At 45.6% G+C, this 23,536-nt stretch overlaps 1 protein-coding gene across 4 annotated transcripts in view; it reads left to right on the plus strand.

Annotated features, from left to right (window-relative positions):
• The first annotated feature begins 15,235 nt into the window (after positions 1 to 15,235).
• The window catches only part of Lrp4 (LDL receptor related protein 4), a 52,062-nt gene continuing 43,761 nt past the window's right edge, over positions 15,236 to 23,536 (plus strand). For all 4 annotated transcript variants that reach the window (XR_005972993.1, XM_041637637.1, XM_041637638.1 and 1 more), the window contains exon 1: positions 15,236 to 15,450. Coding sequence is in view for 3 of the 4 variants with exons in the window: in XM_041637637.1 (XP_041493571.1) it covers positions 15,399 to 15,450 (52 nt within the window). In the remaining variant the exon portion in view is untranslated. The remainder of the gene's footprint in view (positions 15,451 to 23,536) is intronic.

Below are 23,536 nucleotides of genomic sequence, written 5' to 3' on the forward strand. Positions count from 1 at the left end.
TACCTTATATTTGGGCTTATTACTATAATGTAAAGTAATAATAAATTTTTTTAGATTGAGATAGGGCCTTACGTTTTTCAGGCTTGCCTATAACTCACTAGGTAGCCAAAGATGATCTTGAACTTCCGATCTCCCTGCCTCCATCTCTGGAGTGCTGTGATTCGAGGCACGTGTCACCAACTCTGTTTTATTTGGAGCTGGGATGGAATCTAGGGTCTTCTTCGTCCATGCTAGACAAGCAAGCAATGCTAATATGGTAATTACTACAGATGATAGTCTTATCTTACTCTCCAACAGCCTCAAGTTATTTGAGGATAATTTCATATGTTTTGCCTCATGAAAACTAAGGCAATTCCCTCTTTTCTAAGTAGGAAAACCGAGGCATGGGTCACAAAAGTGACTATCTACTCTGTGGGAGGGCTGGAAGTGGATCTCAGCTATATCAACATCCAGGCGAGTGGGCTGACCACTAAACCACACAATCTCCTTTTTTAGAGATTTTGGGTTGGTGTTTATTTATTCACTTTTCTTTTTGTTCTGTCCTGTTAGCAACTGAGAGCATCCAGATAAAAACAGAAAGTTTTGAATCCAGGCTACACACTTGACATCCACTTATTTGTGGAACATCATTCTGGGACTTGGAGGGTGCTACTATTGGGGTCTGTGTGGGGAAGCTGGGATCCAACCCCAAAAATATAGCTTTGTTTGGGCATTAACCCATTTGCGGTTATAATAATGATAAGTTTCAGCACCAGTGGCGCCCGACTGTTAATGACTCAAAGAAAGCTAAATAAGAACAAGATGTCATCTTTGGAGCAATTTGTAAGTTTTTCCTACAGTTCCATTTCTTCTATTAAAGTCCCAATGATCCTTATGGTTTTGGTTTGTTTTTGTTTTTTAGAAGATGGCTTTTTTAAAAGATTTATTTATTTGTGTATTTTATGTATATGAGTGCACTATTTGCATGTGTGCCTGCATGGCAGAAGAGGGCATCAGAGAGAAGAGGGCACCAGATCTCATTACAGATGGTTGTGAGTCACCATGTGTTGCTAGAAATTGAACTCAAGGCCTCTGGAAGAGCAGTCAGTGTTCTTAAGCACTGAGCCATCTTTCTTGCCCTTTCTCGTTTGTTTGTTTGAGACAAGGTTCTCTCTGTAGCCCTGGATGTCCTGGAACTAGCTCTTGTAGACCAGGCTGGCCTTGAACTCACAGACATCCACCTGCCTCTGCCTCCCGAGTGCTGGGATTAAAGGCGTGCGCCACCACCACCTAACAATCCTATGCTTAAAGCTAGTCTCCACTGTGAGTGTTCCAAACAGTGTAGTGGGGGCTGGAGAGATGGCTCAGTGGTTAAGAGCATTGCCTGCTCTTCCAAAGGTCCTGAGTTCAATTCCCAGCAACCACATGGTGGCTCACAACCATCTGTAATGAGGTCTGGTGCCCTCTTCTAGCGATCAGGCATACACGCACAAAGGATATTGTATACAAAATAAATAAATAAATAAATATTAAAAAAAAAACAGTGTAGTGGTGAAGTAACCTAGACAGTGCAGGAGGCTACTAGTCTAGAGCCTCAAATATTGGGGGTTTCTTAGAAATAATATTAGCCCTTTCTGGTGGTGGAATTACTGACTGTATTTTCTTCCCTTATATTTTTTCTGTAGTCCTCAAATTATCTTTCTATTTTGAACTGAAAGCACACGATGGCAAGCGTGATGACCTTTCAGAGAGTACTATCTAAGGAGCAGCCACTGCTTTTTGGATTTCTATTTGGTCACAGATTACATTACAGATTTTGGCAACACTTACATGCTGGATGAGATTTTTCAGTGAAACAAGCACAATAGTCTTGAGAGCAGAAATGAGAGCGGGAGCAGCAGCTCAGCAGCTTGTGCACTGCTCTCGCCCAGGACCTGATTTCAGTTGCCAGCACCCAGATCAGGAGGCTCCCAACTTCCTACAACTCCAGGTGATTCAGCACCCTCTTCTGGACTCCACAGACATCTGCACTCATGTATGTAAGCACACATACATGTAATTAAAAAATAAAATAAATATATTAAATTTTTTAAAGAATAAATGAGTTTTATATGTATGTAATACGTATGTATTATATGTATAAGTGGTGGTATGTATTTTTGTGATCCTGATGAATGTTAGTGGAAAAAAGTATCAGCCCTCAATTTAAATGGACTTTCTGATTCCTATATTATTACAACATATTTCTAAAAATTTACCCAAATAAATAATCGCTTAGACCACTGTTTTTCAACCTTCCTAATGCTGTGACCCTTTAATACAGTTCTTTTTGTGTGGTGATCCTCAACCATAAAAGTATTTTCATTGCTACTTCATAGCTAATTTTGCTATGGTTAATGTAAATACCTGTGTTTTCTGATGGTCTTAAACGAACCCTATAAAAGAGTCATTAGACTTTCAAAAGAGTTGTGACCCACAAGTTGAGAACCACTGACTTAGACAGCTGAGTCGACAAAAAGATAACTCTACACTCCTGAGAAGTGCAAGTGATAGGACTAGGGGGAAACAGCTCAGTAAGAGTGATAGGGCTAGGGGGAAACAGCTCAGTAAGAGCTATTGCTGAGAAAGCATAGGACCTGAGTTCAGAGCCTTATGTAAAAAAAAAAAAAAAAAAAAGTGGGGAGGGTGGCAGTGGTGGCGCACACCTTTAATCCCAGCACTACAGAGGAAGAGGCGTGTGGATCTCTGTGAGTTCAAGGCCAGGCTGGAACACACAGTGAGTTCCGGGACAGTCAGGGCTGAAACAGAGAAACCCTGTTTCAGAAAAAAAAAAGAAAGAAAGAAAGAAAGAAGAAAGGAAGGAAGGAAGAAAAAAGAAAAGAAAAGAAAAGAAAGGAGTCATGGCTATACATGCAATCTCAGCACTAGGTAGGTAGAGGTGATCACTGGGGCTTACTGACCACTAACAGAGATGAAAAACACTTAGTTTTTTTTCATTTTCTTTTTTTTTTAATATTTATTTATTTATTATGTATACAATATTCTGTCTGTGTGTATGTCTGCAGGCCAGAAGAGGGCACCAGACCTCATTCCAGATGGTTGTGAGCCACCATGTGGTTGCCGGGAATTGAACTCAGGACCTTTGGAAGAGCGGGCAATGCTCTTAACCACTGAGCCATCTCTCTAGCCCAACACTTAGTTTTTTAAGCTCCAGGTTCAGTGACAGATTATGTCAAGGAAACAAGGTAAAGAGCAATAGAGGAGGATGCTTGATGTCCTCCTCTGGTCTCCATAAACAGTTGTACTTTCACATGCAACACACACAGAGAAGAAGCTACTGTTTGGAGCATGCACAAAACAAACCAGATTCAGAAGGCGCTGTACAGACTACCTGGGAAGAAAGGGCATCAATGGTCTTATCCAGGAGTGAACCCTGAAAGCTACAACACCAACCAGACAAGAGGTGCCCATGGCTGTAAAAGTAGCAGGAAGATTATGGGAATAGCTAAGCACTCACTGTCTGGATTTGAGGCCTATTCCACAGGAGGGAAGGAAGGAATTCACGTCTCATACAATGGCTTAGGAGGTCATAAACCTAGGAGCTGATTCTGCTGCTGTTATGCTAAATGAACATGTTGCCAAGCTGCTGTCTAAAGAGGGAGCAGAGAGATTGTAAGCCAGAGGAGAATGCAGTGAAATAAGATTGTCTAGACAGGACATGGCTGCTGCGCCCACCAACTCTCTGCAGCTATGGTTCCCAGCTCAAGGCCTATCAGCAAACATTCCAGAAAAACAACACCAATGAGACTTAGTGGGGTACGAAAATACATAATAAAAGAAGCCGTGAGGGTTGAAAGAGGGCATGCAGGGGACGTCTGAGGAGAGAATATAGCATACAAGAGATCAAGATTCATTGTATACATGTACAAAAACATAAAGTGGCAAACTATAGAAATGGTCTTTCCTGTGGAGTAGAGTGGAGACACCAAGCTCAAAAGAAGGGAGAAGAATCCATGCCCCCACAGGCGGATTTGTCAGCTTACTGTATGTGATTTCTGATTGCATAAAGAGAAAATTAATAGACATATGTGGTTCTGTAAATGACCTAGGAATGTACTGATAAGGAGAAAATATGAAGACTACAAAAAGGAAATATGGTTTTTAACATAGGGAATCAGCAAGGAGAGAAGAAACGCAAGTTGGGTTATTGTGCTACAAAACAGGTTCAAGAAACTAAGAAGCGCTCTTTATTAACTCATCAGGCAGAAAGATTCTAACGGCAAAACAGCCACTAAGAAAGCAGGTCATGAATCCTGCTGAGCAACTGGGCTCTCCTTAAAAGACAGTGTGCACAGAGCACAGTGGAGTTAAACATGATGCCACTGTCTGAGATGAACATGTTTGCAATAAAAATGTTGCCTAACTTTGAATTGTCACACAAGTCAACAGACCAGAGCTCTGGGGAAGTTTCAAATGAAAATAAATATTCAAGCCAGGAGCAATGGCACGTACCTTTAATACCAGCAATCAAAAAAGCAGAGGCAGGCAGATCTCTGTGAGTTTGAGGCCAGCCTGAACTACATAGTGAGACTGTCTCAAAACAAACAAACAAACAAAAAAAAGAGAAAGAAATGTTCTTAATCTCTTGGATATTTAAGAATCAATAATGTGGGGCTTGAGAGATGGCTCAGTGGTTAAGAGCACTGGCTGCTCTTCCAGAGGTCCCAGGTTCAAGACCCAGCATCTTACTGGTCTGTAAATCCAGTTCCAGGGGATCCGGCACTCTCATACAAACATAAAAGGAATCACTAATATTTTATAAGGAAGTAGTTAAAAGGACATTGTTTAAATTGAACTGAAACTTGTTATGCCCAAATCTGCGAAGTCTCCCAAAAGCCAACAAGGAGACTGAGTCCTTTATGTAAAAGCAAAGAGCCTTTATTTTATGCAAGTTTGCAAACAAGGTCTCTCTGCATGTCCAATGTATTGGAATAAACGGAGAGTCCCGAGCTCAGTTAGAGTTGGGTTTTTATAGTAGTAAAGGTGGGGGTGAAGGGTTTCTGAGGTTCAGGACCCTTGATTGGCTGACACTTGTCTAGGGGTCCTGGTGAATGTGTCCTGGCAGGTGGTTGTATCTACAGTGGTTGGAACATTAGGCATTTCCTTTGGATGGTTGATTCTTGGGTGGTGCTCAGATAATCTCAGTTTATGGTCCTTCCTGCAACCAGATATTGCTTCAGGGTAAACCTTTAATAGGCATTGATTGTATACTTGAATTCTGGCAGACACTACTCACAGACCTGGATGTTTTAGAGATAAATGAAAACAGGTGTGGCCTTTAAAGAACATACATTCTGGCTGAAGACTTTAAAGAATAATGACAGCAATAATAACTTAAAAAGGTCAGGTGGCAGCCAGGCTGTGGTGACACATGCCTTCAATCCCAGCACTCGGGAGGCAGAGGCAGACGGATCTCTGTGAGTTTGAGGTCATCCTGGACTACAAGAGCTAGCTAGTTCCAGGACAGCTAGGGCTGTTACATAGAGAAACCCTGCTTTGGAAAAAAAAACAAAAAACAAAAGTAAGGTAGCACGTACCTGTAATTCCAGCTCTGGATCTGAGGCTAAGACAATCTGAGTTCAAGGCCAGCCTGGGCTACACGATGAAGCCCTGTCTAGAAGGCAGAGAAAGAAAAAAAAGGAGAATCTGAAATTCCTTCCCCTTTCAAGCAATTTGGCAATATAACTAATCAATTTTTTTTTGCAGGCTTTGAAAATACAGGAACAAGCTGGGCAGTGGTGGTGCACGCCTTTAATCCCAGCACTCTGGAGGCAGAGGCAGGCGGATCTCTGGGAGTTGAGGCCAGCCTGGTCTACAAGAGCTAGTTCCAGGGAAGGCTCCAAAGCTACAGAGAAACCCTGTCTCGAAAATCAAAAAAAAAAAAAAAGAGTTAGCCAAGAAGAAGCTAGAGCTAATGGGCCAAGCAGTGATTTAATTAATACAGTTTCTGTGTGATTATTTCGGGTCTGAGCTGCTGAGCAGCTGGGACCACACAAGAAGACTCCTTACAACAATTTAGAAGCAAGCCTGAGGCCAGAGTAACCCTTGAGACCAAGAGTTCAAAACCAGCCTGGGAAACAGAGAAATTCCAACTCTAATTAATAATAAAATTAAAAACGGAAAACGTCAAAACCCAACCATGGATCTGAGGATATAGTTGATAGAGTTCTTTGCCTAATACATTCAATGCCTTTGGGCTCAATTCTCAGCATTTCACAAAGCAACCAGTGCGACAGAAGGGTGTACGCCTGTCTATGCAATGCTGTACTGTTGAGGCAGGAGGATCAGAAGCAACAATAGAAGCAACACTGTATGTAGACACACTAAGAGACTTAGTTTAGTAAAAGGAGAAAGCATTCTAAAGCATATTAAAGCAATGTTGAGCATGAACTGAAGGTTTCCAGTTTCTGAATCTTCAGAGAAAAATCTGAAATCTCTGTGTTGATATTTTCCCCCTCCAGCTGGCCTTTGCCTTGTCACGAAAAGCTACTGCTTTAGAATTCAAACATGTCCCTGCCCATGCTTTAAAAATGTTGAGTCCACCAAGATGGCTCAGTGGATAAAACATGCTTGCTGCCAAATCTGGCGTTCTGAGGACAATCCTTGGAACCTGTAGAATGGAAGGAGAGAGCCGAGTACCAAAAGTTACCCTCTGACCGCCACATGTGCACCATGGCAAAACACACACACTAAATGGAAATAAATTTTAAGTGCTGCTCACTGACTATTACTAGGTTGAAAAACACCTCAATGTGCAGACATAGAGATCCCCCAAAGTCTGTACCAATCTTATTTTATAGCCATTTTGCTGGTCACACTTTGCTGCATATTTAATAAACTACCCATACTTTCCCTCCAATACTCCCCCATCCATGTTTTCTGGTTGTTAGCTACACCTTCTATTAGATCTAGGCTAAACGTCACTACTGCCAGGTTATTAGAGGTCATTACCACGTGATATGAACCTGTATTTCAGTGCTGAATGTGTTCTCTAATTATTTGTACCTCTCCTTATAGACTGAACTAAGGCCAGCAAACATATTTTATTTATTATTAAAACTGTCTGCTGCCCAGAAAGACAAACCAGATATTCAAGATGAAAATGAATTAAACTTGAAATTTGTAAATGTAAGACAAATTTAGTTCAAAAATTTTGCTTGCACCAGGCAGTGGTGGCGCCTGCCTTTAATCCCAGCACTGAGGAGGCAAGGCAGGTTGATCTATGTGAGTTTGAAGTCAGCCTGGTCTACAGAGCAAGTTCCTGGACACCAAGGGCTACATGTAGAAACCCTGTCTCAGAAAACAAAAATAAGAACAAAACTTGTTTTGCTTAGTGGTAAAGCATTGTTAGCATGCACAAGGCCGTCAGTTCTATTCCCAGCCCCCAAATACATACACATGTATGGAGGAAGAGACAGATAAACACATGAAGACTGACAGAGAGACAGAGACAGACAGACACAGGAGAGATAGTCAGGCATAGTGGGTATCCATGCAATCCCCGCACTCATGAAGGGAAAGCAGAAGGATCAAGGGTTCAAGGTCATCCTGGAGCCACAGTGAGTCCAAGGCCAGTGTGAGCTGTATGAGACCTCATCTCATAAAAACAAAAAACAACAACCTACAGACACCTGTGTATGGGGTGTGTATGTATATGTACATACATATAACATACTTAGTAAATTTAAGAAATTTGTCTAAAAGGATGAATACACAAGCAACCTCAAGATCATTGAGGTAAGTCCATGGACAGTAGACTCATGTAAACTTAAAGGGAAGCTAGAACGGTGTGTTATGGTCCTCTAGCTTGGAGGAGGACCCTGGAAGGCAACTCCACTTTCTGTGGTACACATTAGCAGAACAAAAACCTAGACTATAACTCTTCTGATTTTATGAGAATCTTTTCCTTCCTTCCTTCCTTCCTTCCTTCCTTCCTTCTTCTTTCCTTTCTTTGAAACAGGGTCTCATCATGTAACTCTGCCTGGCCTGGAACTTACAATGTAGATCAGGCTGGCCTTGAACTCACAGAGATCTGCCTGCCATCCCCACGTCTTCCAACTTGTACTGGAATTAAAAGTGTCACTATGTCTGGACAGAAATATTTTCTTAAAATTATTTAGATTAGCCTATTAAGATTTTTATGGGGGCGCTGGAGAGATGGCTCAGTGGTTAAGAGTACTGACTGCTCTTCCAGAGGACCTGGGTTCAATTCCCAGCACCCACATGGCGGCTAACAACTGTCTGTAACTGCAAGATCTGACACCTTCACACAGACTGATACACATAAAATAAAATTAAAAATTAAAAAATAGATTTTCACAGAGGAATAAAATTTTAGATGTCAGTTAAAGAAGACCTGTTGTTAACCTACTACCTAATTCCTCTCTTTACCTGGGAAAGTGTTCTTCCTCATTGTGTAGAATCAGAGGTATGAAAAAATAAAAGGGTAACTGACATAGTCCCAGCCTTTGGGGGGTTCAAGCAAGAGGATCACAAGTTCTAGGCCAATCTGGGCTATTTAGCAAAACTCTCTTTCAACTTCCCATTGTGTGTGTGTGTGTGTGTGTGTGTGTGTGTGTGTGTGCGTGCGTGTGTGTGTTTGAAAATAAATTTCAAAAATAAGAATTTGGAGCTGGAGAGATGCTAGGAACTAAGAGCAAGAGGTGATCTTCCAGAGGACCTGAGTTTGAGTCCAAGTACCCATATACCCATATGGCTGCTCACAACCATCTGTAACTCCAGTTCCAGAAATCTGCCCCGTCTTCCCATCTCCTCCACACTGCATGGATGTGTCACACAGACATTCATGCAGGTAAAGCACCAACACACATTTTAAATTAAAAAAGGAGACTTTCACTTTATATTTTGCAAGAACTTTCTAAATGTTCATTAAACAAACAAGTAAAAATATGTAGTGGATAATTAATTCAGGAACAATTTTTAGCAGTAGCTGATTAAGATCTCAGCTTTGGTTTTCCTAGCTACAAAAGACTATCGATCATTCTTTGTACTTGACAGCCACTTTGGATTCCTTATGGCTTTGTTATGCCATCTCTCCCATCTGGATTGCATCTCACCGTCAGCTCCCTTCTTTCCCCAGCTGAGAAAGCTCCGTCCTCACTGTCCAGCTACCTTGCGCTCAAGGATTGCCTTCTCTCTTTTCCTAGCCTTGTGCTCATACTTCCACCACAAGATCCCTGATTTCAAGTCTGCCTCTCCGTCGCTAAAGTTAGGAGCCCTATCTTACTCATCTCTGCCTTTTCCCATACTTGGCAGACCGTCTGGTTTTCATTCATTTAACCAGAAAGAAGTGTTGAGGCATATGTGGCAGGCACAGTTTTAAAGGTATCAGAGAATAAAATAAATAAGATCCCACATCACTGAAGCTTAGTATTCAGTGTCTTGGAAGGAAACAATAAGCATGAAACAACAAATGAGCCTTATTTCAAAAGATGGTAGGTGCTGCAGAACTAGGGTGGTGTGTGAGTTGAGAACACGACAGTGGCAACATGGGGCATCTCTGCGGTTGTGATGCCAAAGTAAGACCAGCAAGAGGACACAGCATTTGGAGCGGAAGACACAGCACACGCGAAGTTTCTAAGACAGCAAAGATGGCCTGCTTCGGAGCTGAAGGAAAGGCGCTGCGTCCAGAACAGAGTGAGTGGGGGAAAGGACCAAGACAGGCACAGCTGGGCTCGTGAAGAACCTCAAGAGCACGTGAAAAGCAAGGATCTTAGGACATGGCATGATTAGGGTTATCTTTTTAAAGAAATGACTATGGCTGCTTCACAGAACACAAATTCTAAAAGACCACACGTGAAAACAAAGACCGTTTACAGGGATTTTGATTTGTATTTGCTATTAAACAAATGCTTGCTTACGGTCTAGTTACCACCATTCTCCGTTTATCTTTGCTGTTGCAATAAGCAAGCTGTTTTCTGCAAAGGCCCTGTTTATCTGTGTCAGGTGTGTGAATATCAGGCTCGCAGGAGATAAAAATGTTCCGCAAAGCCCCACCTTTCAGGGTGTGCCCCAAGTTAGGCCAGGGCATAAAATCAGCCATATGCCCCAGGTCCTGGCTCAAGTTTCACTGCTGAGCTAGGGGGAAAAAATGTGGGCACTGGAATCAGTGCCAGAAAGCACAGAAGTTGAAATTGGACATGGTGGCACATGCCTGTAATCCCAGCACTGTTGGGAGGTGGAAGCAGGAGGATTAGGAGTTTAAAGTCATCTTTGGTTCCATGATGACTTCAACTAGCAGGGGCTACATGAGACCCCAGTACCCCCAAACAAACTAAGCAACAGGTGGAGGATTGCAGAAGTACTGTCCTCTGAGAAGTCCACAGCTCCCAGACTGTAGCAGTTGCTTCTGTCTAGTTCACTTTCTGATGCTGAAACAAAACTCTAACCAAAACCTATTTGGGGATAAAAGAGTTTCTTTGGCTTTCGGGGTACAGTCAGTCATTGAGGGAAGCGAAAGCAGGAACTGGAGGCAGATGCTGAAGCCGAGAGCACAGAAGAATAGAACACTGGCTAATTCAGTTTGCTTTCTCATATAACTCAGAACCACCTGTCCAGGGGGGCACAGCCCATAGAGGCTGAGCCCTCCTCCTCCTCGGTCATTAGGTTACGAAAAAGAGGTTTTCTCTTCCCATGTGACTCCAGTTTGTGTCAAATTGATAAAATACTAACCAACACCTCGCCCAACCTTGATAAAATCTTAGTCATACTGTTTATGATGCTCTTCAAATTTTTTCAGAAGGTGTTTTTATTTTATGTATATGAGTGTTTTTCCTGCATGTAAGTCTGTGCATCGAGTGTATGCCCAGGGTACACAGAAGCCAGAGGGCATTGGATCCCCTAGGACTGAAGCTGTAGATGGCTACGAGCTGCAGTGTAGGTGCTAGGAACTGAACCTAAGCCTAAGCCCTTCAGAAGAACAGCCAGTGTTCTTAACCGCTGAGCCGCTTAACCGTTCTGAAGCCTGTGATAACTTTCATAAAGGCTATGGGTTCTTCCCTGGTTCAAGGCCTTTGCATATACTGTCCCCTCTGCCCTGGTAGACCATCCCAGCTACTCTTAGTCTGATGACTTTTCTTTTTTTTCCTTTTTCTCTTTGTTGTTGTGATCTAACCCAGTGTCCCGTGTGTGGGAGACAAGTGCTCTGCACTGAGCTACGTACTCAGCTGTCTGAGAACTCTTAAGTGTCAATACTTCTAACGGGCCTTCCTTAAACTTCCAGTCTAAGCTAGGTCTCCCCTCTCATAGAGCCCCACATTTTCCTTTGATCCCTTTATTATCTAACTTTAAGTTCATTTACAAGATCATTCTTTTATTGCAAATGTACAGCCCTTTGGGGCCATTAAATTACAAATTCCAGAAATCCCAATGTATTTGTTCACAGCTGTTTGCACAGTACCTGGCGTAAATGACTTTTAATGGATCACTAAATGACTGGCTACTAGAAACGGGCTTATGTACAGAGTTGTAGGACCAGGCTCTTAGATCTTTTAATTGTGTCTTTCTTGCTTTCTCTTGTAATTATTTTTTCTTTATCTTTCTGTTCTTTTTTGTTGTTATTGTTATTGTTGTTTTGTTTGCTTGTGTTTTGAGTCAAGGGCTCTTTTTTTCCCTTTTTTGTATCTTTCTGCTTTTTTTTTGAGACAGGATTTTACACTGTAATGCAGGCTGGCCTAGGAATTCACTATGGAACACAGATCAGCCATGAGTTTACTTCAGCCCTCTTGGATCAGCTTCCCAAGTGCTAAAATTACAAGCGTAAGCCAGTGCCCTTGGAGAATTTTAAGGACTTTCCCCCTCCATTTGGATTGCTTTTAACAAGTTAGTGAGCTCGCAAAGATGACGGGGCTCATTTGAACACTGCTATTCTCAATTTTTAAAAGTAGTTTCTCTGTGCTAGAAAGATAGCTCAGTGGTTAAGTGCACTGGCTGCCTTTCCGGAGAACCCAGGTTCAATTTCCAGCAACCACATGGCAGCTCACAACTGTCTGTAACTGCAGTTCCAGAGGATCCTACATCCTCACAAAGACAAAACATGATCAGACATTTTTTTTTTACTTTTTTTGTTTTTTCAAGGCAGGGTTTTTATGTAGTTTTGGAGCTTGCCCTGGAACTAGCTCTTGTAGAGCAGGCTGGCCTCGAACTCACAGAGATCCGCCTGCCTCTGCCTCCCAAGTGCTGGGATTAAAGGCATGCACTGGCACTGACTGGCTTTCAGACATTTTTTTTTAAAAAATGGAATAAAGTAGTTTCTCAAGCTCAGCATTACTTACTAGTTGGACTGGTAATTCGTTCATGTTGGAGAGTGTCCTGTTTATTATAGGATGCTCACCAGCAACTTGGCTTCACCTAACCCAACCCACCATATATCAATGGTGCCCACTTTAAAAAATGCCAGCAGAAGCCGGGCGGTGGTGGCGCACGCCTTTAATCCCAGCACTCGGGAGGCAGAGGCAGGCGGATCTCTGTGAGTTCGAGACCAGCCTGATCTACAAGGGCTAGTTCCAGGACAGGCTCCAAAACCACAGAGAAACCCTGTCTCGAAAAACCAAAAAAAAAAAAAAACAAAAAATGCCAGCAGATACTACCCCAAGCCTGCAAAGTCTCTCCTGATCAAATGTCTTAAAATGCGAAGTACCAGGCCTTTATCACTTTTAGAAGAATTGTACTTAGAAATTAAACTGCAAAACAATGCCCGGGTTACAGGAATCCTACCGCCACAACTGTATCAAAATCGTGCCCGTTTCTGGCTTGTTTCTGTAGTACCCCCTGTATTTCCTTTGAAAAGGTCATTAGTGATGGTGGGATGAAAAGCAATGTTGTGATCTTAGAAATTCAGTTCGCTGGATTGTCCTAGAAGGATGAAGGAAAGGGGGTGGTGTTTCTGAGGAAACCAAGGCCTCGGAGACCCCTCGGGAATTGGCAGTTCCCTACAAATGTTGTATGTGCTTGTCCCACAGGACTGTAAAAGGAAGACAAACAGCTCATTCTGGCGTGCTTTTCAGGGTCTCTCACTCCAAACAAGAAAGTCTGAGAGGCCTGGTAAAAATAAATACGGCTTACTCCCTCTGGCATAAGAACAGTTTCTGACAGCTAAGATTTAACTCACTCTAAGGGGTGACCCAGGCAGGAACTGCATGAAGTTAGCTTTTACCCATTGATTGTCCCAGTGACTCACAGCGGCCAAGAATGGTGCTGTGCTGAAGCATGCTGCAGGACTTGGGATGCTCGTTGAAAATGCAGTCTCTCTCAGTGAGTGAGACAGCCAGTCCCCCACTTCATTGCCAATCCCAGAAAAACAACACAAATCTTTCCTCTGGAAAGGGACCTGTCCTTTGCATCAGAGTGGAAATTGTTTATAAGTTCTTAATCTCCTGACATTAAAAGTATGGGGAACGTCTGTTCTGGATTTTTTTGGGACAAATGTATTCGTTATACCACATGTCCCTAGTTGCCATTTGGAACAAAGTATCATCTCCAAAATCACAAGGTCTTTCTCATCGTGTTTAAACAGCGAGTCTTCCTAGGCAGAGTGTTTTGAAATCCCGAGACAACCAAAAACTTAGGAAGGTAGGGGCAGGCTGAGGAATCGCCTCACCCTTCACTTTTCTCTCCTTTCACATTGGGCTAAAGTGACTGGTGACAGCAAGCCCGACAGACCCACCTTCTTTCCCACAGAAACCTTATCTGATTCTACTGCCATCTTCAGTCTCCAAGAAGAATTACACAGCCAAAATTATCTAGACATAAGTTACCATGGTGATGCTAAATTCAACTAAATTGCAACTAGGCAAAAATTTCAGGGGTGGGTGGTGTGAGACACAGCATAAAGTACGGACTAAGAAAGAGTTAATATCACATTTTTCTGTTATTGTAGCTTTCACTAAGTATGCTTAATGTTAGCTTTGGTCAAAGACAGCAATTTAAAGTGAAAGCCTTGGAAAATGGAAAACAAGCAAGAATAAAATGTCAACCTATTCATTTGGAGAAAATGCCTAATATCCACTTTGCACTATACCAAATTACTTCCCTCTCAGCTAAATCCAGGCTAAGATGATTGAAAATCAGATGACGCTGGCTTATCAATTTGGAGAGAAAGTGATATCTCAGGCCCTAAGAAAGTTGGAGGTGTAGGCATAAAGCAACAAAACAACTTGGGAACATGAGAGGCGGCAAAACTAACTACTGGTATACATGGGGGAGAGGGCTAGGCCACAGTGATAACATCGGGAATAGTTTACAAATTTATTTAGTAATCCAAACGTTTCATATTGCTGGAAGGCCCTCCAGACGGAAGCTGAAGGAAGGCGGAGGTCTTGCGGGGGTGCAACTCCTAGCACGGATTTATTTCCTTATCCCATCCCCTCCCCTTCCTGGCCAGGATCAGAAAGTCAAAGATGGTGAAGAGGCTAGCAACCGCTGATTTACAGACAGTGAGGAGGAACTGAGTGTGTCTGGGCCAAATCTGGACGTCTGAACTGGGGCAACAGGACCCAGACAACCTCACCTCAGGAAACGAGTAAATGAAAGGGGGAGGTCGCCGAATTATTTAGCCCTAGAACAACATTGCCTAGACCGGGGGAGGGGCTGGGGTGCAAGAAGAAAAACTTCAGAAAAGGAATTCTGACAGTGAGAACGCTAGTTAAGACGTAGCAGGGCAGGGCCCCTGATGCCCCTTGCTTTATGTCAATAAAGGTCGAGAGATTTAAGCACTCAGAAGCCTTGCATATTTTGAGACGTTACAATAAAGTCTGGAGTTTGGGCTGGTAGGGGGTCGGGGTCAAGCCCAGGCAACTTGGTTCAGCACGGGTGCTCCTCCCTGGTGTAGAACTAGAATGAACCCGGGCAGAGAGTTGCCACTAGGATAATTTTCTTTTTAAGCTGGGGACATTTGAGTAGCAGTAATGGGGACAGATAAGGGGCCCTCTCCGGAAGGCTAGGAATGTTGGGGCGGCTTGAGTAGGAGCCGGTGCTAGTGAAGGAGGCACTAGCGGGTGGGGTCCGGGAACCGGGGGGCGAGGGCAGAGGGCGGGAAGGGGCAGGGCCTGAGTCGGGGGCGGGACCAGGCGCGGCGGTGGTGGCGGGGGCAGAGGCGCGGGGGGCGGGGCGGTCGGGCTCGGGACACCCCCTCTGGGTCCCCTGGCTGGGCGGCTTCGGCTTCGGCAGCACTGGAGAAGGCAGCGGCCGGGAGGGCGACTTGCAGGGCGAGCCGGCCGCGCTGGACCCGGGACATTTTCCACCCCGGGGGGACCCTCAGCTTATTCTCTCAGCCCGGGCTTCCCGTTGGAGCCCACGGGACCCCCGGGCCGGCAGGGAGCTCCGGCGGCGGCCGCAGCACCATGAGGCGGTGGTGGGGCGCGCTGCTGCTTGGCGCCCTGCTCTGCACACACGGTAAGCTGCGTCGCTGCGCCCGCGCCGACCGGGCCACCGCGAAAGTTTGTCCCTGAGTCTGGCCCTGCAGGACTCGCCCTCCGGGAGCGGAACGGCGCAGGCTGGGGCCTGAGATCCCAACCTCGAGCTCACTTCAAGCAGTAACCCTGGCAGAGCACGCGGAGGAAAGCAAGCTTGAGGAGCTCCGGCAGCTCTTCAAGCACGAGAGGGGACAGTGGTGGAGGGACTCGTCCCGGCTGTGGTCTGGGCCGAGTGGCTTACGATCCGAGACGCTCGCTCGGCTTCCTTCTTTGCTCTTTAAAGAGCTAGGTGCTGGTTCCCTTTCAGGTTAAGGCAGGGTTTCCGTGTCCCTGGTGCGTGCGAATGAATGTGTGCAAAGAAAGGGAGGCGGGGAGGATGGTCGCTAAACCCATAAATTGTAAATAGTCCTCCTTCCAGCGTCTGTGGGATCCCGGGTGGATTGCAGAGAGGGGCCCAGCAGAATCTGAGTTATTTGAGCATCCAGGATTCATGGACTTGAGGAGCGGTTCCTCGGACTCCATACCAGGTTATCTATCTCCTAGGGTCTTTGGTCATATTTGCTTGCAGCATCTCCCCTAAGTGGAGTTTTGGGTTCCCTCTCCTAGCTGCGGCCAATCAGCTTCCTGCCCCGGATCCTTCCCAAGGGAGGGGTGGGGAACAGCAATGGAAAAGAGGTTGGGGAGGAAATTTGGGAAGAAACTACTGGAAGGCTCCGGCAGATCCGTCCTGGCCTGGGTAGAGGGCGGGGTGGGGGGCGCGTTCTTAGGGAACTTCCAAAGGCAGCTTCCTGGCCCATGCATTGGGGCCTTGGCCTCGGGGGAGTTGGGCGAACGGCAGCGGCACTGCTGCTTCATCTGCTCTTTATTAATAACGTGTTCGGTGCCCGGACGCAACTGTTGTGTCTACTTAGGACTCCAGTGGAATCTGCCTCTCTACAGCCGCTTGGGAACATAGATAGGGTGCACCCTGTGATTTAGCAGCTGCCTCTGAGTTTGTGCCCAAAGATCAAAGATCGATCTTGGAACTCCAACCATATTCACCCGCCGTCTTTTCCACGTGGGGGGAGATCCAGTTCTTTCGATTCTCTCGGCTGCTGGACGAGGGGGTGGGGTTCAGTCAGAGCGGTCTGCAGACCCTGGCGGTGCCCGGGTTCTTTCTTTCACTTGGAGGAGCTCGTGTGGAAAGTGCAGATTTCGGAACTTGCCTGGCAGGGTGTGGAGCTGTCTGGGCACTTGTTTTAAAGATTGTTTTAGCTCCCGAATCCAAAACAGAGTTTTGGTGTCTGTTATTTAAACTACGCGTGGGTTTTCAATGACTTTTTCCATGTGGTGTCTAGCGCCGACGGAGTTTTTTCTCTCTGAGGAGTGGTAGCCTGGCCGACCCACGTTCCTCTTCACGGCTCGCTCTCCCCCTCCCGGACTCTCTCCTCGAAGGTTATTTGTAGCCTCTTTGGCGTGTTGGGACAGCAGCCCTACTGGGGTAGGAATGTAACTGTTCTTCCCACCACATGGGCCCCTTAAAGGGACAGCTATGATTTTGGGGGGGTTTCCCCCTTTGGGCTGCAAGGGAAGGGGATGGAACTTTCCTCCCGGCCCCCTGGAGGAAGTTTTGAAAAAGATCAAGGGGAAATAGCTAGGCACTAGGAAAAGGGGGGTAGCGTGGGGGCTAAAACGGATACCAACAAAGCCAAAGAGGAGATTGTCGCCTTCTGCCCCAGGGAAGGGGGAGCTGGGAGGTTCCGGACTGAGTCTGGCCAAGAGGAATCCACTGCTCCGGAGCTGCTGTCACAGCTGCGAACTTTACATCTGCCTGGAGGATGGGGGGTGAGAACGGGGCAGAGAATCGGAGACTCTTAAAGCTTTACAGAAAAAGCATTAGAGGGTTCTTGGTGGCTTGTTTAGGTTCATTTTTAAATGAAAAAGTTTAATAGAAACTTCTAAGTTGAGAGACTTCCTGTGCACACGGAGTAGGCAGAGGTAGAAAAAATGGCACTTTGCAGGGCCTAACACTGAGCAGGACTTGGAGACCCATAGAAAACAGATTCGTGAGTCTGCAACCGTCACCCCACCCCTAAATCCCACTAGGATCCCTAGCAATAAGACCAGGCCCGCTAAAGAGGTGCTTCTGAAAAGCTTTGCTTACGTAGACAACCTCAGCTAGAAGTGAATTCAACACCAGACCGAAATGCTTATTTATATTCTATTAGTCCTTGGGGGTGGAGGGTTTCTAGAGCCTCTCTGTTTGGTTATTGGCATAGATCACGATCCACAATCCATTCTTCAAAATTTAGAAGGATGTGGCTGGGGAGACGGCTCAGTGGTTAAGAGCACTGGCCGCTCTTCGGAGGAGCTGGGTTTCATCCCCACCACCTACTTGGCAGCTCAAGACTGTTCTGTAACTTCAGTTCCAGGGAATCTGACACCCTCTTCTGGCCTCTTTGAGTACTTCACACATGTGGTGCACAGACATATATGCAAGGCAAAACCCTACCCACACACATAAAAATAAAAAGGAGGAAAAATTAGGCATGGTGACTTATCTCTAATGCTAGCAGCTGGGAGACCGAGGCAAGAGGATTGAAGCGAGGGTGAGGCCAGTCTGGGCTACATAGTTGGAGGTCATCCCAGACTACGGAACAAGACCCTTTTCTCATAGTACAAAAAGCCTATACGTGGTAGGTAGAAGCAAGAGAATTAGCAGTTCAAGGTCATCCTCAGCCACCTTGTGAGTTCAAGGCTAGCTTGGGGCTTCTTGAGACTCTGTCTCAAAAACTAAAGCTAACAACAGCAAATGCTCTTGTTTTTAAATTTTAAGATTTTTGGAAGGAAACTTAATGGCTAGTAATAGCCACGGGTATTTTCATACTGTGAATTATGAGTGGAGTGTGCAAACCACCTTGGAAGTCTTCTCTCGGTAAGTGAACCCTGGCAGTTCTGCCCAGGAGTGCTTAGGTAGATTTCAGAAAAGTCTCTGAGGATGAGTTCTGGATAATCTAGCCTGTGGTTGTTGTCATGACCATGGTTGTCATGGCACTTGAGTGACCTTGCCCTTGATCTCTTAGACTTGTGCAAGATGCTTGGCTTGTCACTGATTCTGGATTTCCTCTTCTGTCCCCTGTTGAATATCAGATGACATCTTTGCAACTGGCACCTGGTATTAAGAACAACAGGTGCAAGGGAGCTAAGTCAGGCCATGTCTGACACAGGCACGCTGTGCGTGCTCATCCTCTGGACCAGCAGAGAACACAGGAGGTCACAGAGGACAGGATGCTCTGCCGCTCTTTACATAAGCTCTCTACAGACTAACTGCTAGTCTTGGCCCCTAGGGTGAAGGATGATGGGATACTGCTGCTTTTTAAAGAGATAACCAATATGTGGCTGGGGGTGTTCTTGAATGAGAACAGAATGATTTCGGAGACTAAAAATGTATCTTGTCTTATTACTGGACATATCTCAAATTTATAGGCAAGTTCTGTGTCTTTGGTCAGCTGGGTCTGTTAGCCTGTTGCTAGCCACTATCTCTACATCCTTTGTATAGTGTAGCCATGTTTTGTCACAGATGCCTGGACATGGGACATGTGAGTTCTAGGCTGTATCCTGGTGGCCATCTTCTCTCCAACAGTGAATGTCTTTCTCTCCTTAGCCTGATGAGAGTCAGTATCCCGAGAAAGACTCAGTGCTGAGGTTTAGTTGGTGGAATCTGAGTGTGGCTCTAAAAATAGCACTGACGACTACCTACACTTGTTGCCCTCCTGAAGCCCAGAGCTAGTGTGGCCAGGCTCACTCTCAGTGCACTCAAGAGCTGTTCGGGCTGAGCATTCCACGTAGGCATCTGGTCATCCATTCAGTGAACATGCGCGTCAGAGTCTGACCACAACATACCTCACTCAGCATTTGAGAAAGCACAGGCGGGCAGGTTTGACACCTGGCTTTGATACTTTTTGGTGAATCTATGCAAAAACACTGGCTCTTCTTGAACTTTGGGGCTCTTATCTGCAAATAAAGTTAGAGTGGGAGACAGTAGTAGTAATATCTTTTCACCCATGAAAATTTCATGCTGTAAAAATTAAGAGATGATAGAATGTTCCGATTATCCAGCCCGGAGCCTGACAACTGCTATGCAGCTATAGGCCTAGATAAATGCCAACTGTTTGTTAGTAAGATTACTTAAATGGATCAGAGATGGTTCTGGGATTTGGAATGTGGGAGCCAGATAAGTTACATTGCAGTGTCTCATATGATAAAGGAGACTTGGTCCTTCATTCATTTCAGTTGGTTTCCCTCAACCGCCCTCTTTTTTTTTCTCTATGAAACAACTTGTTCTTTCATTTTCCTTCTTGAAAACCTAGTGAAACCAAAGCGTCATTCCCTTCTTCCTCACTTCCAGAAAAGAGCTTTATTACCGGGCTCCTGCTCTTGAGAGAGAGGAACTTCTTCGGGAACATCCCAATTGAGGGGTCAGAAGTAAGCCCTACAACTTCTCACCCTAAGATTGCTGTGACCCAGGGTGAGAGGGGTTGCCCGAGATCTCTTGTAGTTGGTACAGTTTGGAATTCCAACCTGTCCCTCGCACTGGCCTGAGGAAGGAGTCAGGCCCCAGAACTCTTAGAGGTAGTCATTGCCCCAGTTTGGGGGCTGGGCTGTTGGGAGCATGCTTTCTTCCCGGACAGTCTTCTATCAGGAGTCCTGGCAGTGTGTAAGAAACTGATGTGCATCTACAGCCCCAGACTCACCCCCAACCTTCAGCTTCTCCACCACAAAGTTTGATCCCTGTTGTCTCTTTGTTTCTTCCTTTTAAGTTGGTGCCGGGGTTGTGATGTTTCTGGGACTGCAGAAAGTTGTAACCCAGAGCAGCCAGCAAGAAAAGCTGATTCTTTTAGCTTCCTGGACTTGTAGTTTCTGTTGTGCCTTTCATTTAGCAAGAAGCAAAGATCCCAGGTGCCCTTGGGCACCACTTCTTCTGCCCATCCTTGCAGACTTCATTCTTTCAGTGCACTTAGGCACCCATTTGGGTCCTGCAATTGAGCTGATGGTCTCTCAACTATTTCTGACACCTGCTCACCACCATTCAGGTGAGATTGAGGAGGGAGGGGTGCTTCCTGAGCCCCAGCTGGAGAAAGCCTGGCTAGGACTCACAGCAAGCCCTGACTTGGCTTATGGGAGCTCCCACTCACCTCTGTGCAGAGCTAAGGATCAGAGCTTCCAGCCAAGCTGGAAACAAAAGACTGGGGCAAACCTCCGGTCTGGCTGATAGGCAGCCACACAAAGGTGCTGCTACATAATTTATCACCGGAGATTTTCTGCAGTCAGGGAGCTCCAGGCTCAAGGCAGTGCCTTTTGGGGGACTGGGAGGGATCATCTCCCAATTTCTGGGTGAAAGGCCAGGCAGGTATAAAATAAGGTATTAAGAGAGACACCTGATTAGCACGTGGAGTAAAGCACCTTCTGAGGTTGTCAGTGTCTCCGGGGATCACCACTCAGTGCCTCCACTTCCTGTCAGACCTGCAGAGGGCAGGCCCTGGGGTGGGGGAGCGGGGGGCTGGGGGTGATGTATGTTCCCTTCCCATGGCCCCAGCCTTTGGAACGCAGCTGCTACCATCTTGTGGACATGGGTGAAGATAAGAGAAATCTGTTGGTTTGACTGCAGCATTTTAGAAACAAATGGAGATGCCGGGCTTAGCCAAAATAGGGAGGGAAGAGGCTCTCTTCATTCTGTTTTCCCACTCCAGGTAGTTTAAGCAAGGCGTTTCTCCTTGAGGTTCAGAGAAACAGAAAACTGAAAGACTTTAAATCGGTGGTTCTCAGCCTTCCTAAAGCTGCAACTCTTTAATACAGTTCCTCAACCCCAACCATAGGATTATTTTAGTTGCTAATTCATAACTGTAACTTTGCTACTGTTATGAACTGTAATGTAAATATCTGGTACTTCCAATGGTCTTAGACAACCCCAGTGAAAGGGTTGTTTGAGTTCCCCAAGAAGTTGAGACCCCCAAGTTGAGAACCACTGTTTTCAATGGTTCTTTTCAAAGGGGAGCTTCTACTTTTCTCTCCTGACTATTTTTGTGCTACAAACTGGGTCACGTGGTCTAAGAAATACAAATGTACTCTATGTGGTTCGTTTTGAGCATTGTGCCGCGTTGCTGATGTTCTTAGGAGGGAGGTGTTGCTACGAACTAGTAGGTTTTTTGTAATCTGATAATAGGTTTCTGAAAAGTTTCGGCACCCCAATAAGCCTCTCCACTGACACAGTATCCAAATCAGATCAAATCAAACCGATTTAGAAAAGGTTCAGGTTTAATGGATACAACACTCTTGGTTAGTTTTCCAGCTGCCCAGAGAGGAGATGGGAAAGGAAGACTAGAAGATCGCCTGTCTCTGAGGGGGGGGCAGTTTAAATACCCTATGGGAATGGTTTAGAGAGAGATGGGGGAGGAGCTTAGGGTGGAACTTCCAGCAGAACATCCCAGACTCTTTGAGTACATGGATGCCAGGGATTGGGGTGAGGCTTCCCCAGAACAGTTCCTCTGCCCATGCAGTAAGGCAGATCAAGTCCAATTGAAAAAGCAAAAGAACAGATAGATATATTTGAGCAAAGCAACTTGTGGGTGTGCCCCGCCAGCCCCAGAGCCTGGGAAGGGGTAGGCATGTGGCTGAAGTAAAGCAGGGAGTTTATGCAGCCTGTAGTGAGGGGTGAGACGCGCCATCCACAGCTGGGTTTGTGTGCAAGTATGATCAAAAGTTGACCACTTTCGGCTGCCTCTTGGGCTACTGGCGACTTCAGGGGAGGAGCTGCTGCAGTCACCAAGAATATAGAACTGGGCTTTTTGTTTTTTTTTTTTTTTTTTTTTTGTTTTGTTTTTTTGAGACAGGGTTTCTCTGTGGCTTTGGAGCCTGTCCTGGAACTCGCTCTGTAGACCAGGCTGGTCTCGAACTCACAGAGATCCGCCTGCCTCTGCCTCCCGAGTGCTGGGATTAAAGGCGTGCGCCACCATCGCCCGGCAGAACTGGGCTTTTTGGTGCCTTTGTTGGAGATTCTCTGAGAGGGCCGGGATTGGAGAGAGAGGAGTGGGGCTTTCTGAATCAAGCTGGAGTGAGCAGGAGGTTCCAGAACACCAACATGTTTTATAGATGGGAAACTGAGGCTTAGAATGGTTTGCTGTCATTGAGTAACTGCATCAGGATTTGAGCTAATTTGAAAATTAGCTTGATGTGTATTGATTGGTCTGTGGACCACATGATTACAGGTGTCTGAGGAGGCCAGAAGTAGGTATCAGATCCCCTAAAACTGAAGTACGAGGTTGTTAAGCACCATGCGGGAGCTGAGAATGCAGCTCTGTCCTCTGGAAGAACAGCCATTGCTCTTAAACACTGCACCACTCCAGTCCCCAGAACAGAATATTTTAAATCTCAGTTCTCCTGAAAGATCCAGGTTGGGAAGCCGGGTGATGGTGGCGCACGCCTTTAATCCCAGTACTCGGGAGGCAGAGGCAGGCGGATCTCTGTGAGTTCGAGACCAGTCTGGTCTACAGAGCTAGTTCCAGGACAGGCTCCATAGCCACAGAGAAACCCTGTCTCGAAAAGCCAAAAAAAAAAAAAAAAAAAAAAGATCCAGGTTGGAAAATTTACACCTCTTTGAATTTTTTTAAAAAACAAGCATTGTGTGTGTGTACACTAGAGCATTGTGTGTGTGTACACCAGAGTATTGTGTGTGTGTACACCAGAGCAGTGTGTGTGTGTATGTGTGTGTGTATACCAGAGCATTTTGTGTGTGTACACCAGAGCATTGTGTGTGGAAGCTAGAAGACAACTTGAAGTTGGCGCTCTCCTGCCACTATGTATATCCTTGGGATTAAACTCACTCTGTCCTCTTAGCACTTAAAATGCATAACCCCATACCAGGCTTTTCTGTGAGTGCTGGGGCCAGACTAGTGCTTGACCACTGAGTCATCCCCTCATCCTCCCTTATGTTTAATTTTAGGCAGCAGGATCTCTCTATTTTGTCCAGCCTTGCCCCGGCACCCTGGACTCATGGGATCTTGCTGCCTCTGCTTCCTGAGTAGCCGTGG

The sequence above is a fragment of the Microtus oregoni genome, unplaced genomic scaffold (genome assembly GCF_018167655.1).
Source record: "Microtus oregoni isolate MIOR12 unplaced genomic scaffold, Mior012 000053F_ref0000044, whole genome shotgun sequence".
Lineage (NCBI taxonomy): Eukaryota > Metazoa > Chordata > Mammalia > Rodentia > Cricetidae > Microtus > Microtus oregoni.